Below are 19529 nucleotides of genomic sequence, written 5' to 3' on the forward strand. Positions count from 1 at the left end.
GAAAAATGACATGTGCTTTAATTTTATTGTTGTGCATCAATGAAGTCGAAAAAGAGAGACTTAAGTGTGCTGATTCCAGCAGCGGCATTGGTGGACTCAACAATGTTTTAGTTTGTAATTTAGACAGTTTATAGGGAACCTGACTACAGTTGTTTTAGCATTGGCTAATCTCATACACCTTCATTCATGGTTCATTGACTTTGAATGATTTCAATCTACAAAACCTAAGCATATCTCTGTTTCAACAGTTTATTTCATTTAACTACTTTCTAACAGGTTAATGATAGAAAATTATAAGAACAATAATTTATTTGATACTTATACATATTTTATTATCCTTTTTATCTGTAGCACAAATTTTGAAATGTTTGTGATTGTAAATATCTTGTTTTCACAATGTTTCAAGTCAGTTCATGTTGTTTAAGGAAGTTACAGTCCAATAATTAGGTTGTATTCTTAACATTAATGTCTGGAATATATACAATTGATCTGTAATATAGCATGTTTTCACGCAGTTCTGAAAATTGAATTTCCTCAGAAATAGATTTTTTCTCAAAACAATTTTAGAGCATTGAAGTTTTCTAATTTTCATTACATGTATAGTAGCCATACTATTTTGATGGAAGGATATATTGCTTGAAACATTTTTTGTTATGTTTCTTTTACAAGAAGGTTTAAAATTTACAGTGCCATATCAAATTGAGATTTTCCCTTGACAGAGTACAGATTTGTCTTAAAATAATTAGTTTTATCCACAGTCCTTTAAGTTTGACACAATTCAAAAGTACTGTGACCAAACTCCATATTTGGTCATTAGGCAGACATTTGTTGTGTTGTTTTGAAACATTATTGGAGATGAGGAGACATAGTTGAATATTGAGGTTCTGTGTATAGTGTCAATCAGGAAGTAGGGAAACAGTCATTGTTGGGTAATGTTGGCATGTCAATCAGGAAGTAGGGAAACAGTCATTGTTGGGTAATGTTGGCATGTCAAACAGGAAGTAGGGAAACAGTCATTGTTGGGTTATGTTGGCATGTCAATTGACTAAATGGCTTTTCCAATAGAAGAAATTTTATTTTAACAATTTTAATAAAGGATTTTTGTAAAGATTCAAAGTTTTCCATTTGAAATCATAGGCTTAAAACACAAAAGCTGTAAGTAATATGGATGACAAAACTCTGAGCTTGATTATTGCAATTTCAGAAAAATCTGCATTCTGAATTTCACATATATGTATTGAATTCAGATAGCATTTCAAATTTTTATACGACCACAAAAAACTTTTACGGTCATATATTGGTATGACGTTGGCATCATCGTCGTTGTCATCCGAAGATACATTAGTTTTCGCACTATAACTTTAGTTTAAGTAAATAGAAATTTATGAAATTTAAACACAAGGTTTATGACCACAAAAGGAAGGTTGGGATTGATTTTGGGAGTGTTGGTCCCAACAGTTTAGGAAAGGGCCCAAAGGGTCCAAAATTAAACTTGTTTGATTTCATCAAAAATTGAATAATTGGGGTTCTCTGATATGCAGAATCTTAACTGTGTATGTAGATTCTTAATTTTTGGTCCTGTTTTCAACTTAGTCTACTTTATGGTCTGAAGGGTCCAAAATTAAACTTTGTTTGAATTAAACAAAAAATGAATTTAGGGGGTTATGATATGCTGAATCTAACCATGTATTTAGATTTTGGATATGGGACCGTAATAGGTAAATGACCAATTTAAAATTTTTAAGATTTTAAGTTTAAGTTCTTAGACCACATTCATTCTGTGTTAAAAACCTATGTTGTGTCAACTGTTTAATCACAATCCAAATTCAAAGCTGTATCAAGCTTGAATGTTGTGTCCATACTTGCCCCAACTGTTCAGGGTTGGAACTCTGCGGTCGTATAAAGCTGTGACCTGTGGAGTATTATTGCAAAACTCACACCAGTCGCATTATTAGCGATAAAAAAAAATGTCAGTCTCTGTCCTAGAAATTAACAGCTTAGGCTTAAAGCCATGCTTTTCTTTAATAAAACCAACAAGGATGATTCTTTTTTTGAAGGTCAAATAATTTTTGTGTTGACCAGGTGCCATAGTAATTGTTCATTATTTAAGGTTGGTAATTCACATCATTCATAGGGACATTAACCTGGTATGTTAATGGTCATTTTCTTGATATATGGTCACTTTCTCAGGTCATTTGATATCCACACACAAAATTTGGCAATGACCACACTTTTTAGGAATTATTAACAAGAATAATGATATGCAGCTCTGTCATGAAATATTGGTTCATACGTAGGCATTTTTTTTCTGGGATGTTTATTGGAGCTACAATAATTCACATAATAGGAGGGAAAACTTTCATTTGAAATGAACTTGAATGAGTGAATGATATTACCTGGTTCATCATTTACATGGTAAAAAGGTGAAAATTGACAACAGTAATTAGCTTATAACAAATATTTAGATCAAGACTTACTTATTAGATATATTTACGTAAAAAAACCTCTGGATTTTTTGTCAAAAATAATTTTTGATATTCAGTAATTTCAAGACAAAAATATAGGTGATTTTAGAAAATGTACCAGTTTATGTGACTGCTAAAATATTTTTATTTCACCACAGTTAAAGAGGAGACGCTAATTAATCATAATTTTTTAGGATTGTTTACAAATTTGTAACAAGGTGTTTGTTTACTGTGACATAACAAGTTGTAAATTATCAAACCTCATTATATTCTACATGAAAACTATAATCATCTTATGATGTGATATTTCCCTAGTGAAAACAGCAAGGAATAAAATTCTGAAAACTGTCCAAAAGGTACAGTTTATAGACAAAACATTGACACATGAATTTTCTGTACTGTATTGCAGATTATGAGATGGGGAAAGGCTTATTAAATGTAATTCCATAATATTTACACAGTTTGTGTAGGGTTCTTGTTTCTATGCTTACATGCATCCTGTATGCTAAAATTTTACGTCTGGAATAATAATTGTTTGCAAGAGGACTAAAACTAAAATTAATCACAGGATTATTTTCTCTAAGATGGACATTTTTTTGTTCTTCAACTTATACAAGGATACATGAAACATGTGAAGGAAAAGCCTGGTTTATCTGTAAATTAATTGATTTAAATTTACATTGATTCTAAAAACCATACCAAAAAATTGTTTTCTATAGAAACATGGTAAGTTATTTGTGAAAAATTATATGAAAATGTAAGAGGTTTAAAGATGTTGGCATCAATTCTAGGAATTCTTATCTATGCAGAACTTAGAGATAACTTGTTATGTAATTCTGTAATTGAAAAGGTGGTAAATACATAAGATTACAAAAAACATAACAATTATAGTCCAAGTTCAATTTTAGTAGTTCAGTTTCCTTGAGAAAAAAAAGCCAACACCTAAGGTCTATTATAGAAATTGGTGTCTATTTCTTCTTATCCTTGCATTGTGAAGGACCTAACCTACTATAATTGGGGAGACTGAAATACTCGCCAATCTTTGTACATGTGTATATTGTATTATGTTGTCACGTTTGGAAGAAAATAAGAGATGTTCAATGTAGAGACTTTAAATAAATGAATTAGCTTTTCACCTCGGAGACAATTTATATGGGTCTGATTGTGGACTGCTGTACATGTAGAGCAAGATTTTGTTCAAAGACACAGATTAATGTAATAAAAACCTAGTTTTCTGTCATTTATACCACCTATTTCACATACAATGTTTATCTTAACATTTTGTTAAATCTTTGATAAAACTAAAGAGGGTTTTGAATTTAATCACATTAGTTAAACCCCAATATGTGTTAGTTGACCTGTCAGACCCAAGACTTGAACCTTGTCTGTAGAATTTTGGTAGTCTTCTATACTCTTCTCACCACTGGTCTCAGTTGAATGTGAATATGTGGTGTGGTTTAACTAAATTTTTTGAGGTCTTGGCCCTCTTCCTACATTTTATCTTTATCAATGGACTGACCATAGATGGATATATTCATATTTAAAATTCCATTAGCTAGCAATGCATGCGACGGCAGCATTATGCCAAGATACTCTTTGAGTAGACTTTGAAGGTCACATGATCACTCAAGGCCAGTACCCATCTCTTTAAGCATCTCAACAATTTTTAGAATTCTTAAATGGAATTTTTCAATGTTACATATTTATTGTTAATTGCTAATTAGTTATACATCACCTGATCAGGTAACAGTGAATAGGTAATAGCTGACAACGATTTGATGATTTTATTAGTTTGATTTGACAGGTAATGGGTGTATGGTATATTCCTGACAGTGGTAGCTTTGTAAGTTAAGACACAAATGTGATGACCCAAGTCTAAACTAGTCAGTTTTGATGAATGGCATATTTGAGGGGTACTACAAACAGGGAAATTATCACCAGGGTACTGCGTTTTAATGAAGTATGCAATCTTGACGATACTATAACATGAAATCACACAGTATAATGAATATACTTTCAGGAAGCTATAAATATCTTTTGTTTGTCATCTTATGTCTCATCAGATCAGCTTCATTACTGAAATGATTTATAACTTATTATTCTTAATTTCCTTATTGACAAATTAAGAAACTCTGGTTCCTACTCCCCAGGCAAAGTTAATCATTGATGAATTTGACTATATATTTTAGGTGTCTTTTGGTCTGAATGCTAATGTTTCTACAAACCTGGTTCTGATTTAAGCTTCCTGATGAAGGTCAAAACCAGAAAAACACTTAACCCTGTTGAGGAATGACTGGAGCAGGCCTCCAGTTATGGTAGTTATGGCAGTCAGTAGGTCCCCCTTATGAAAATTTCTTTATCTGCCACTGATTCACCTTTAGTACTAATTTAAAAAACAAAAGAAAATTGGACCCTCACATATCTTGTTAAATATGCACAAAAATGAATGAAATGACAAATAGCTGGCTGAGTAATTTATTATCCTCCAAATTAGTCTGCACATATAATGCAATTTGATACAAGAAAATAGGGAAATAAATTGAAAAGTGAAAATGATAATGTTGTCATAAGAGGAATAATTACGACAGTGATATTAATAGGTCGTTTATTGTTGTAAAACACCGATTATTATGACACAATATCTGATCGTTATGACACCAGGAAACTGTTTATGGTATGGAAGCAAAAATATACACATAAATCTGAGACTTCTCTCTTCTTACAATTATCTGTTATGTGGCATAACTGGATATTGAAGGATTTAAGTCTGTATGTTATTGTAAGTTAGGCAAGTATGTTAATGTTGCAGGATTGAAATAGAAGTTTATGATTCTTAAATTTGTATTTTGATTCCATTATTGATGGATGGGCTAGTTGTTAGATTTCTATATTGACTTGTTTTCAAAAAAATTGTGGAGAGGGTACACAGCCCCCTTCTATCATCCAAAAAATTATATCATGTGAATCCTTATTTAAATAATGTTCTGAGTTTTGCCATTTTCTCAAATGTTATGAAACTGATACACAATGCTTATTATCACAAAACAGAGCAAGTTTAAATTTTGGAGGTGTCACTTTAACCATTCTAGAGTTATGCCCTTTACAAATGCAAAATTTGCTGAATTTTTCAAAATTCGATCTGAAATTTCTGATAGCCTCAACCAAATGTTATGAAAATTATACACAATGCTTATTACCTCAAAATACAGATAAAGTTAGATTTTTAGGGGGTGTTACTTTTATTGTTCTAGAGTTATGCCCCTTTACAAATGGAAAACTTGCTGTATTTTTTCGTTTCCGTTCTCCAACTTCAGTTTGCCTCAACCAAATGTTATGGAACTGATACACAATTATTATTTCCACAAAACTCTGTTTAAGTACAAAGTTGGGTAGCATCACTTTTACCGTTCTTCAGTTATGTCCTTTATAACCTTATACAGTATGCAAGTGGGGCATTATCTGTGTCCCATGGTCACATTCCCCATTAAAATAATGATTGGCTCTTAAAGTAAAGGTAACATTAAGTACTTTATAAAATGCACTTGTAAGTTTGTTTATTAAAATTTCATTCAAGTGTAATTTTATGAATTATGACAGTCCTATGATGCAACTACAGGATATAATTTAACAAATTTTAACAGGCAAGCCCATTCTCTTTATAAGTAGTGTCCTATGATAGAGGTGTCTCCTTACTTTTAATTTTGATTAGCTCTGGTAGCTATTTAAGGAGTATTCACTGACTGAAGTCTAAGTGTAATTCATCTACAAGTATAGATATGTTGATTCAACAATTTTTCTTTTTCCAAATTTGAAGCATGTAACAGTGTTGTGTCCTATATAGAGGCTAGTAACACATACATTAAAGCAATAAAGGAAACTACATAATAGCCACTTCTGTTGCTCATAATCAACATAATTTGAGGATAAATGCAGACAATTTGATTAGGTAGAGTTATTACATTAGGGACCAATTAAGTAATCTTATGTAAGGAAGTAGGTTACTATGACCAATTTTTTTTTTGGATGAATCGACGGAAACGTTGCTTCTTTTATAAAACCTCTTCAATTAGTGTAAGAAATTAAATTATTTTTACTAAAATTAGATGATAATTTAAAGTCTCAGAGTCTACTCTACAGAAAACGCTAATTTTATGGATTTATTAGTTTTGAAAAGAAATAATTGACCAAATTCCATGTATCTGTATAGCTAGTACATGATGGATCTAATAAACAGAAATACAAATGTCTTCAGTGAGTCAGTGAGGATATTAAAAGCACTTTACAAGGCTTCAGTAATTATATCAATGTGAAGGAAACGTGATGTGGTGCACACAGCCCAACCAAGCAACCCAACAAGATTAAAACAAAAGACAGCAGTATTTATAGATTTCAAGATTCTACATTCTTAATCAGAAAGTTTTTCTAAGGCAAAGATCTGAACTACAAATGATAGTAAGAAAAAAAAGTGCCCAGTTATTTGTATTGTAGTTTCACTGTGTATGTAGGTTACGACAAAGTATAGTCCGAAACAGTTATTCCATGCCTGATGTCATGCTTGTATTTTAATTTTGTGCGAAGCAATTTCTATCCAAAAACCCTTATAAAGTCTTTATACAAAATCAGTTGGAAGATAACTTTTTTTTATTCCCCACTTAGGGACATTATGTTTCACATTCTATGTGTCCTTTCATCCATACTTCTGTCTGTCTGTCCGTCTGTGAAGTTTTTTGATCAAGGTAGTTTTTAATGAAGTCCAACCAACTTGAATCTTAGATCACATGTTCTCATCATGATTTGATCTTTCTAATTTCAATGCCAAAGAGTTATGACACCAATTTCACAATCCACTGAAAATAAAAGTGAACATAAAAATGATAGTGGAGGTGGGGCGTTCATGTACTATGGACACAGTCTTGTTTATAGTTCTTAAATAAACAGCTACAACTCTGTCATAAGTCATAAGGGGATGATTGAGCTTTCATAAACATATAAGCCCCTGTCACATTCTTATGCCTCAGTATGATATATTCTTTACGTGCCTGTCCCTTTCTAGAAGTATGTAGTCTGAAGCTTAACCCAGGCCATTGATAAAACTGTCCCTTTTGAATACGTATTTACTGTAGACAATTATTGCCTGCATTTATTATTACAATTTTGTCATTTTAGACTAAAATGCAATTTCAATTTTTGCAATATTCAGAAAAATCCTGTTTGATTCATATAAAAAAAAATTCAAAATGCAAATTTTAATTATTGCAATAATAAAAACATCCCAATAATTTCTATATTTACAGTATAGGGAGTCTTACAAGAGTTTGTTTTAGCATAATTTACACTATAGGTTTTGTGATTGATTACAAAGTTGTCTTTTTATGGATATTTATCTCATTGGCAAGCATGCACCACATCTATTTATTTTTATATCTCTTAATTGATTTTATGCAAAATACAAAAAACATGTATGCATGCATCAAGCTGTTATTGTTACATCATGTTATTATTGTTTCTTTTCCACCAGAACATTAAATACAAATGTGTAATGGTTTCTGTAATTTTAAAAAGATCTATTTATTTAATCAACTGAAATAGAACTACAGGTATTGTATTAGTATTGAATCAATTAATTCATTTGGAAACAAAACAAAATATTATCAAAGAAAGAAAATCATTAATTTTCTGATAAAGATGGTTTTATCAACTGAAAATGTCATAGAAATGTTGATTTGTTGTAAATTGCTGGGTCAATAGTAATTTAGTGGAAGAAAGATATTAGGTTTATTACAATTATCAAAGATCAGAAATGGTAATTACAACAAAAAGAAAGTTACAGGAGAATTAATCAAACAATTAGAATGTAAACAGAATCCATTATTACCTGTAATTGATATTTTGTGCACACAGATGTGGGGCTATAAGGCAATCACCTTGTCCAACTGCCTGTCTGTTCAAAAAATATTTTTTGTTACACTTTTCTAAGTTAATAAAAAATAGCAGGTACTGATGCCAAATTGTCTTTTGAACTGTAATAAATTTTGTCTGTTAGAATACCGTCAGAAGCACTTTTCTGGACTTGACCTTTATCAGGAAATCGTGAATCCATATGAATTTGACAACCATGCAAGAGAACAAAATGTCAGTAAGTTTGAACTAGTACATTTACTCTTTCATATCACAAATGAGGGCAGGGCATAGCTGTGTCTCATAGATTAATACAAAAAAGCTTTTTCTATTAAATTTGTTTGTCATGCATTTTTATGGAAATGCAGGAGACAATTTTTATACCTGTTCATAACCTTACTTGATTTTTTGCAAAATTCTGGGAATCGGTTGATTTGTGGTCATTTCTAGTTATATGTTCTGAAACTGCTTTTTAATTAAGTTTAAATCACCTGTTCTGCATCAATTTGGGGTGCATTTTACCTGTGTTGTCATCCAGGTAAACATGTTTTTCTTTACTATTAAATAACATATTGATTTCTTATTTCTTAGACAAAATTTACTTTTATCACTTAGATTACATAAATTACTCATCACAAAGAGCAATGGTCTAAAATCAATCATTGCATGCAATTTGTAACAATATTTACATAGAAAGTGTCAAGGCTTCTCATTCAGGACTACTAAACATTGATGATAACCAGTGACAAATTTAGGCTCTGGACTGAATTGTGAGTATAGATAATGGCAACTACTGACAAGGCTCCTGACTGTTTAATGAGTATACATTGTGACAACTACTGACAAGTCTCTTGATTATTTAGTGAGTATATATGGTGACAACTACTGACAAGGCTCTTGATTGTTTATGGAGTATAGATGGTGACAACTACTGACAAAGCTCCTGACTGTTTAGTGAGTATACATGGTGACAACTACTGACAAAGCTCCTGACTGTTTAGTGAGTATTCATGGTGACAACTACTGACAAAGCTCCTGACTGTTTAGTGAGTATACATGGTGACAACTACTGACAAGGCTCCTGACTGTTTAGTGAGTATACATGATGACAACTACTCACAAGACTCTTGATTGTTTAGGGAGTATACATGGTGACAACTACTGACAAGGCTCTTGATTGTTTATGGAATATACATGGTGACAACTACTGACAAAGCTCCTGACTGTTTAGTGAGTATACATGGTGACAATTACTGACAAGGCTCTCGATTGTTTAGGGAGTATACATGGTGACAACTACTGACAAAGCTCCTGACTGTTTAGTGAGTATACATGGTGACAATTACTGACAAAGCTCCTGACTGTTTAGTGAGTATACATGGTGACAATTACTGACAAAGCTCCTGACTGTTTAGTGAGTATACATGGTGACAATTACTGACAAAGCTCCTGACTGTTTAGTGAGTATACATGGTGACAATTACTGACAAAGCTCCTGACTGTTTAGTGAGTATACATGGTGACAACTACTGACAAAGCTCCTGACTGTTTAGTGAGTATACATGGTGACAACTACTGACAAAGCTCCTGACTGTTTAGTGAGTATACATGGTGACAACTACTCACAAGGCTCTTGATTGTTTAGTGAGTATACATGGTGACAACTACTGACGAGGCTCCTGACTGTTTATGGAATATACATGGTGACAACTACTGACAAAGCTCCTGACTGTTTAGTGAGTATACATGGTGACAACTACTCACAAGGCTCTTGATTGTTTAGTGAGTATACATGGTGACAACTACTGACGAGGCTCCTGACTGTTTATGGAGTATACATGGTGACAACTACTCACAAGACTCTTGATTGTTTAGTGAGTATACATGGTGACAACTAGTGACAAGCCTTCGGACTGATTAGTGAGTATAGATGGTGACAACTAGTGTGAAGCCTTCTGACTATTTAGTGAGTATCGATAGTGAAAACTGCTGACAAGGCTTTTGACTATTTTGTGAGTATAGATGGTGAAAACTATTGACAAGGCTCCTGACTGTTTAGTGGGAATACATTGTGACAACCACTGACAAGGCTTGTGACTGTTTGGTGAGTATAGATGGTGATAACTACTGTAAATGCTCGTGACTGTTTAGTGAGTAATTATGATGACAACTACTGACAAGGCTCTTGACTGTTTAGTGAGTTTACATGGTGAAATCTACTGACAAGGCTCTTGACTATTTAGTGAGTATAGATGGTGAAAACTATTGGCAAGGCTCCTGACTGTTTAGTGGGTATAGATGGTGATAACTACTGACAATACTCCTGACTGTTTAGTGAGTAATTATGATGACAACTGCTGACAAGGCTCTTGACTGTTTAGCGAGTAAACATGGTAACAACTACTGGCAGGAACCTGACTATTTAGTGAGTATTCATGGTGACATCTACTGACAATGCTCCTGACTGTTTAGTGAATATAGATGGTGACAACTATAAACAAGGCTCCTAACTGTTTAGTGAGTATAGATAGTGACAACTTTTGACAAGGCTCTTGACTGTATTGTGAGTATACATGGTGACAACTACTGACATGGCCCTTGACTGTTTAGTGAGTAAACATGGTAACAACTACTGGCAGGAACCTGACTATTAAGTGAATATTCATGGTGACATCTACTGACAATGCTCCTGACTGTTAAGTGAATATAGATGGTGACAACTTTTGACAAGGCTCTTGCCTGTATAGTGAGTATACATGGTGACAACTGCTGACATGGCCCTTGATTGTTTAGTGAGTATAGATGGTGACAACTACTGACAAGTGAGTATACATCGTGACAACTACTGACAAGGCTCCTGACTGTTTAGTGAGTAGTCATTGTGACAACTACTGACAAGGCCCTTGACTGTTCGATGAGTAAAGATGATGTGCGACTACTGCTATTGAGGCTCAGGACTGAGTGTTTTAAATGGTGGCAACTACTAACAAGGCTCATGACTGTTCTGTGAGTTAGATGGTTGCAACTAATGACTAGGCTCCTGACTTGTGGGTAGATTTAGATGGTGAAAATGCAGACAAGGCTCATGACTTACAAGTGGTGACAGATAGTGACAACTACAGTCAAGGCTCTGTACTTGCAAGTGGTTACAAATGGTGACATCTGCTGACAAGGAAGGCTCTGTACTTACAAGTGGTTACAGATGGTTACAACTTCTGACAAGGTTTTTGACTTACATTTTTTAACATATGGAGACAACTACTGACAATGCTACTGAGGCATGAGTGGTTACAAAAAATGTTCATTTTAGTAATTCTGAAAGAAAATAGAATAAATGATCATGACTACAATGAAAATGTTAAATAAGTAAGGAAATTGATTTTCTTATTTAAGCTTAATAATGTATTATGGTTTAGGTATGGAGGTTGAATCATAAATATATACTATAGCCTTAATAAAACTGATCATCAAAATGCAAGATTGGAAAAAAGATGTAGACTAATTGGAATTCTTGAAATTAATTGACAGACATTTATGTAATGTTCAAAATGTACTAGTGGGTGCTAAAGCATTGTATCAAAATCTCCCACTTAATCTCATAAATGTTGATTTTGTTTTATGGGCTGTTGATTGATTCATGTAAAAAAAATGTTTTGTCTTTAAAGGCAGTTTCTTCCTTTGTTTTGTTATGCAACATCATATTAGTTACTAACTGTTTGAATACCTGAAATCCAAGTTAAAACACTTGGTTTATTATTTGAAATTTACAATCACATATATTATTTGTTTCAAGATTAAGTCAATGTATGTTTTTGTTGAATTTGATAAAGATTGAAAATAGTTTCGGTTCGATCTTCAAGATAATTAAGTGCTCTGTTGTTTAAAATCAATATACAATAGATTTTATGTATATGATTATATAATTCTAGGATAAATTCTTACTAATTAGCCAATAACTAATCAGGGCTCTTTTTCATATAAAAAAATAGTTTTAAGATAATCTTAGGATTATTTTTGACTAATTAGTCTAATTATGTGTCTTTTTCATATAAAAAATAGTCTTAAGAAAATCGTAGGATTTGTTTTGATTGTACAATATATATTGATGTGCAATGAATTCTATAAATGGAAGTACTGAAACATTCTGACATCATGTGGGTGGACTTCTTAATGAATCTAAGCTTGATCCAATACACATCATAGAAAATAAACTCTTATTGTGACGTGTTCTGTCTGCTGACGTAGTAGTGGTATTTAAAATGTTTTGATCATTTATCGCCTTTTTAGGCAGAAGTTTCCTAATCTGGAATTTTAATTTGCATCGACCATTTTAGTAGCATCCGTATTTATCTGATATAAAAACATGAACATTTTTTAAGTGGGTTTTCTTGTCTTTTTATACGCCCGTCGTCTTTTAGACGGGACGTATTATGGTATACCGTTGTCCGTCCGTCCGTCTGTCCGTCCGTCCGTCCGTCCGTCTGTCCGTCCGTCCGTCCGTCGTCCACACTTCGGACAATAACTCAAAAACGCTTTCACCAATTTCCATGAAACTTAAGTGAATTGTTTATATCTATTGACGTAAGCTCCCTTTCGTTTTTTTTTAATTTCAGATTTTAAGTTTTGGATTTATGGGGCTTTATTCATAAAAAAGGGGGGATTTTCAACACTTCGGACAATAACTCAAAAAGGCTTTCACCAATGTCCATGAAACTTTGGTGAATTGTTTATATCTATTGATGTAAGCTCCCTTTCAATTTTTATAAATTTCAGATTTTAAGTTTTCGATTTATGGGGCTTTATTCATAAAAAAAGGGGGATTTTCAACACTTCGGACAATAACTCAAAAAGGCTTTCACCAATGTCCATGAAACTTTGGTGAATTGTTTATATCTATTGATGTAAGATCCCTTTCAATTTTTATAAATTTCAGATTTTAAGTTTTGGATTTATGGGGCTTTATTCATAAAAAAAAGGGGGATTTTCAACACTTCGGACAATAACTCAAAAAGGCTTTCACCAATGTCCATGAAACTTTGGTGAATTGTTTATATCTATTGATGTAAGCTCCCTTTCAATTTTTATAAATTTCAGATTTTAAGTTTTGGATTTATGGGGCTTTATTCATAAAAAAAGGGGGATTTTCAACACTTTGGACAATAACTCAAAAAGGCTTTCACCAATGTCCATGAAACTTTGGTGAATTGTTTATATCTATTGATGTAAGCTCCCTTTCAATTTTTATAAATTTCAGATTTTACATTTCCGTGTTATGAATTTTTATGCTTAAAAAAGGGGGGATTTTCCAATTTTGGGACAATAACTAACTCTTTCACAAAATTTTATGCAACTTTAATAAATTGTTTATATCTATTGACATAAGCTCCCTTTCCATTTTTATAAATTTTAGATTTTACGTTTTCTTAAGTAATGAATTTTTATACTTTAAAAAGGGGGATTTTATGAAACTTTGGTGAATATATTAATGTAACATCCCTTTTGATTTGTATATATATTTCTAGTTGATCATATAAATTCATTTAAAGCATAAAAGACAAGTTAAAAGAGCAACGGGCGTATCATGCGCTAAAGCGCAGCCCTTTATTCTATTTTAACATTGGACATTAGATAAATTGAGAATTGTCAGCGATGGTTTGCAAATGACTCTAATAAGTAGTAGATATACTCCTTTGAGGTGTCAACTCAGTGGTTTTTTTTCACAGTGTGCAATTTGCACCAATAACAAATGAAAGTTTTTAATAATAAAAAAAAAGCATGAAGGATGTCTATTGAGAATTTATCCTTATTTTTCGCTATGTTTATAGAGCATACCTCTGTATGCAGGTGCTGTTGGTACTTTGTGTCTTTTGTCTTTTTGAAAGATGTAGAAAAAATAAACACTTTCAAGCCAGATGATTTTATATAAGGTTTTGCCCAAGGCTTTTCAAATTTGTTTTTGCTTGATTCCCATAATCTTGCCATAATAATGAACTGCAGAAATAGTTTTATAACTATCCTCTTAAAATATATAAGATAGATTGTTTTTTTTTTGCAAATTTGTTCCAAAATAAATAATCAAGTAAAACTATTATTTGAAAATACAACTAAAAAAATTAATACTTTAAAGTTATGGATATAAAAAGTGTTAATTCTAAAGAAGCATCTGGTTATTTAATTCACAAGTTTTGTTTTTCTGACGTCATCTTTTTGTACTTTCCATAATATTTACAAGGTTTCATTAACCTCCTAAGTTTTCCATATTATTTACAAGGTTTCATAAACTCCTAAGTTTTCCATAATATTTATAAGGTTTCATAACCTCCTAAGTTTTCCATAATATTTACAAGGTTTCACAACCTCCTAAGTTTTCCATAATATTTACAAGGTTTCATAACCTCCTAAGTTTTGAACAAATCTTTTAGGTATATCTCTAGTACCTTTAATGATATGCAAAGTGGTGGTTTTTTTTTGAAAAATGTTCTTTGTACAGGGAAAACTTGGGTCCAACTTGCCTTACAATAAAAGATTATTATAAGCACCATGGACAAATTCAGTATAAATTTAAGGACCCAAGTCCAAAATTCAGAACCCTGGGCTACTGAGCACCTGCACATCTTTATCCCTGGTAAATTTAAGTGGTGGCTAAATAATATGGCAACAATTTTAAAAACATGTGAAATCAGTCGGCAAGACAATTTTGAACTAGATTAATAAGTTATGCAGTGTTAATAAGTGGCCACTGCAAAGTGCATCTAAATACATTCTGCTAAAAAATTTAACTATTTAATATAATGATAATATATTCTGCTTTATGACTTTTAATTCAAATGTTAGTTTTCACAGTTTTTTTTAATCCCAAGTTATAGTTTTGCGTCATATCATAACATTTAACATAGAAATCTGCTTGTACAGAAAATGTGTTAATTTTTCAACTTATATATTAAATAGCGATTTTATAGGAAGTAGGTTATAAGTGTCATAAATGACTAGAACAGGAGCCTCTGAACTTTTTCCTTTAGAAAACAATATTTATGGTAAATTGTACTACTTTTTATGAGGATGATGAGACAGTATATATAAGTTATATCTTTTTAGGGGATGTGTATTTTATATCCTCAATACATGTATTTTTAGCTCACCTGGCCCGAAGGGCCAAGTGAGCTTTTCTCATCACTTGGCGTCCGGCGTCCGGCGTCCGTCGTCTGTCGTCCGTCGTCCGTCGTCCGTCGTCGTCGTCCGTCGTTAACTTTTACAAAAATCTTCTCCTCTGAAACTACTGGGCTAATTTCAACCAAACTTGGTTACAATCATCATTGGGGTATCTAGTTTAAAAATTGTGTTCGGTGACCCCGCCAACCAACCAAGATGGCCGCCATGGCTAAAAATAGAACATGGGGGTAAAATGCAGTTTTTGGCTTATAACTCAAAAACCAAAGCATTTAGAGCAAATCTGACATGGGGTAAAATTGTTTATCAGGTCAAGATCTAACTGCCCTGAAATTTTCAGATGAATCGGACAACCCGTTGTTAGGTTGCTGCCCCTGAATTGGTAATTTTAAGAAAATTTTTGCTGTTTTTGGTTATTATCTTGAATATTATTATAGATAGAGATAAACTGTAAATAGAAAAAATGTTAAACAAAGTAAGATTTACAAATAAGTCAACAGGTCCAAAATGGTCAGTTGACCCCTTTAGGAGTTATTGCCCTTTATAGTCAATTTTTAACCATTTTTCGTAAATCTTAGTTATCTTTTACAAAAATCTTCTCCTGTGAAACTACTGGGCCAAATTTAACCAAATATGGCCAAAATCATAATTAGGGTATTTAGTTTAAAAATTGTGTCCGGTGACCCGCACAACAAACCAAGATGGCCGCCATGGCTAAAAATAGAACATAGGGGTAAAATGCAGTTTTTGGCTTATAACTCAAAAACCAAAGCAATTAGAGCAAATCTGACAGGATGAAAGTTGTTTATTAGGTCAAGATCTAACTGTCCTGAAATTTTCAGATGAATCGGACAACCCTTTGTTAGGTTGCTGCCCCTGAATTGGTAATTTTAAGGAAATTTTTGCTATTTTTGGTTATTTTCTTGAATATTATTATAGATAGAGATAAACTGTAAATAGAAAAAATGTTTAGCAAAGTAAGATTTACAAATAAGTCAACAGGTCCAAAATGGTCAGTTGACCCCTTTAGGAGTTATTGTCCTTTATAGTCAATTTTTAACCATTTTTTTCGTAAATCTTAGTTATATTTTACAAAAATCTTCTCCTCTGAAACTACTGGGCCAAATAAAAGCAAACTTGGCCACAATCATCATTGAGGTATCTAGTTTAAAAATTGTGTCCAGTGACCCAGCCAACCAACCAAGATGGCCGACATGGCTAAAAATAGAACATAGGGGTAAAATGCAGTTTTGGGCTTATAACTTAAAAACCAAAGCATTTAGAGCAAATCTGACAGTGGAAAAAATTGTTTATCAAGTCCAGATCTATCTGCTCTAAAATTTTCAGATGAATTGGACAACTGGTTGTTAGGTTGCTGCCCCTGAATTGGTAATTTTAAGGAAATTTTGCTGTTTTTTTGTTATTATCTTGAATACTATTATAGATAGAGATAATCTGTAAACAGCAATAATGTTCAGAAAAGTAAGATTTACAAATAAGTCAACGTGACTGAAATGGTCAATTGACCCCCTAAGGAGTTATTGTCCTTTATAGTCAATTTTTTAAAATTTTCATAAAATTTGTAAATTTTTACTAACATTTTCCACTGAAACTACTTGGCCAAGTTCATTATAGATAAAGATAATTGTAAGCAGCAAGAATGTTCAGTAAAGTAAGATGTACAAGCACTTCACCATCACCAAAACACAATTTTTCATGAATCTATCTGCGTCCTTTGTTTAATATTCACATATACCAAGGTGAGCGACACAGGCTCTTTAGAGCCTCTAGTTAAAAATGACACACTTGATGTTTTTTTAATTGTTGTTGATTGAACTTTAAGAAAGAATAAAAAAATGTAGACATTTTTATCATGATTTTCTATTGTTTTTATTTCAGACTATTTTTTCCACATGACCATGGCAACAGACCAAAAAGTGGACTGTAGAAATAACAAAGTTCCATTGCGGAAACAGTCAGAGATTGAGGATGTAGAGGAACAGGAAACCAGTCCTGGATCGGACCAGTCAGATGCCACTATCACTACAGGTAGGAAAAAAGACTTTTTATACCTAGTATTATACATCACACATACAAGGGGCCTGGGTGGCCAAGTATTCTTAGTAGTTTTCCTACTGTAATCACTAGCCAGTCAACACTGAGGTTGCGAGTTCAAAACCTGCTTGTGCTGGTGCACTCTACTCTAATTTTAATTGACTAGGATTGTCAGTTTTCTTATCTGAGGTCTGTGGTTATCACCGGGGACTCCACTAATAAAAAGTGGCTGTCACGAAATAGTCCAAAAGTGGCGTTAAAAAACCAACAATCAATCAATCAATATATCACATAATGTTCAAGGAATACTATTGATATGGCCCTTTTGTTTGTACAATGACTTAACAGTTAGTAAAAGGTTCTTTTTACATTAACTATTCAAATTCAGTGAAAAGTTGCTGATTTATATCAACTTTTAGGACAGGAAACAAATAGTGCATGCATTGACTAAAAAACCAAAATAACCTTTTTGACTTGACTTTTTCGTATGTTGAAGCCCAGCACACAATATGACAAGTTAAAATGCTTCAAGCAAATAATTTCTGGAATTTTCTAGGTGTATGTAGTATTAATGTACTACTCACTGCAAAAAGCAATTAACATATATATTAGAAATGCTGTAGATTGCATAACTTATATCCTATCATCAGAAACTTCTACTGTCATTGGCTTCATTACTATACTGTACATGTGTTACATCATCTGAGAACACTAAGGTCATAGGAACAGGCATGATTTCTTTGCACCAACAAAGTTTATCCAATAATAAACATATCAAAAATAGCATTTGTACAAAATAACAATTTTTTTAATGCCCTGTCTACGATAGTTGAGGACTTTATGTTTTCTTGTTTGTATGACGATTCGATTTGTCTGTCCTATTTCAGGATTAAGTCTTTGGGTTATGGTAATTAACCATGAAACTGAGTTAACATCTTATTTTATGATAAAGTTAGTACACATGTTCTTTAGAATGTCAGTATAAAAAAATTATATGTCAAAATTCAATTTTGACCGAGATTTTACCATTCATTGAAAGTAGAAATGTGTAAGTCTGAGAGGGGTATGGTTTTCAAAAGACAGTATTATTGTTGAACTTTTGCATTATAAGGTAAAAAAAAATATTGCAAGATAGTCACTTGGCCACCAGAAATGAAAAAACTTCATCCCCAAATGCCAATTTTTTTTTGCAGTTGTAGACTTCGGTCTGCTTGCTTTATTTTTCTTTGAAAATTACTTTACAATCATGGTATGAACAATAATATGTTGGTCACCTACAGTCAAATAGACTGGACTCTGGTGGATAGTTGTCTCAACGGCAATCTTTTCACATCTCCTGATTTTTATATTAGAAAATTTATGTATACTAAAGACATAAGGATATATATAAAGACCAATTAAAAGTCTTTGATTATAAATTAGTTGTTTTAGATTCAGGTCAATAACAAATTTAAGTACATGCATTGCCTTAGACACATTAAGAGTTGATATTTTAGAGGGTTAATGGTACTAAATGAATCTGTTTGTTTAAACACCCTTCCTGTAAAATTCTTGTCCAGATTGTTATAAATTATATCAAAGAATTACATCAGCAACTTGTGTTGGAGAAGGTAATAATTTAGTGCCAATCAACTAATTTCTTAAGGGTTATGTCCCTTGGAAATATTAAATTATATTGAAAATTTGCATTGTAACAGTCTCATTTGTTCAGCTTTTGCCAGACATTTATGAAATTAATGTAAACAGCTTATATCTGTTATTTGCCAATTAACTATTTTAAAAAAAGATATGGCCTTTGAAAATATTACTTATATGGAAAATTGTGGTGTTAGCACTCTCAAGTTGACAATCTAATTCGAAATTTATATAAAAAAATAATCTTTTGGAATAGGTTTATTTGGCGAAAGGTTGAGATATTTTGGCAGGTTGAATATTCTAAAAGTA

At 32.3% G+C, this 19529-nt stretch overlaps 1 protein-coding gene across 4 annotated transcripts in view; it reads left to right on the forward strand.

Annotated features, from left to right (window-relative positions):
- Positions 1–19529, forward strand: part of LOC143062958 (R3H domain-containing protein 1-like) — an 89761-nt gene that overhangs the window by 37057 nt on the left and 33175 nt on the right. For all 4 annotated transcript variants that reach the window (XM_076234818.1, XM_076234820.1, XM_076234823.1 and 1 more), the window contains exon 3: positions 17430–17579. In XM_076234818.1, the coding sequence (XP_076090933.1) occupies positions 17444–17579 (136 nt within the window). In that variant the 5' untranslated portion in view covers positions 17430–17443. The remainder of the gene's footprint in view (positions 1–17429; positions 17580–19529) is intronic.

Source organism: Mytilus galloprovincialis, chromosome 2 (assembly GCF_965363235.1).
Source record: "Mytilus galloprovincialis chromosome 2, xbMytGall1.hap1.1, whole genome shotgun sequence".
Taxonomy (NCBI): Eukaryota; Metazoa; Mollusca; class Bivalvia; order Mytilida; family Mytilidae; genus Mytilus; species Mytilus galloprovincialis.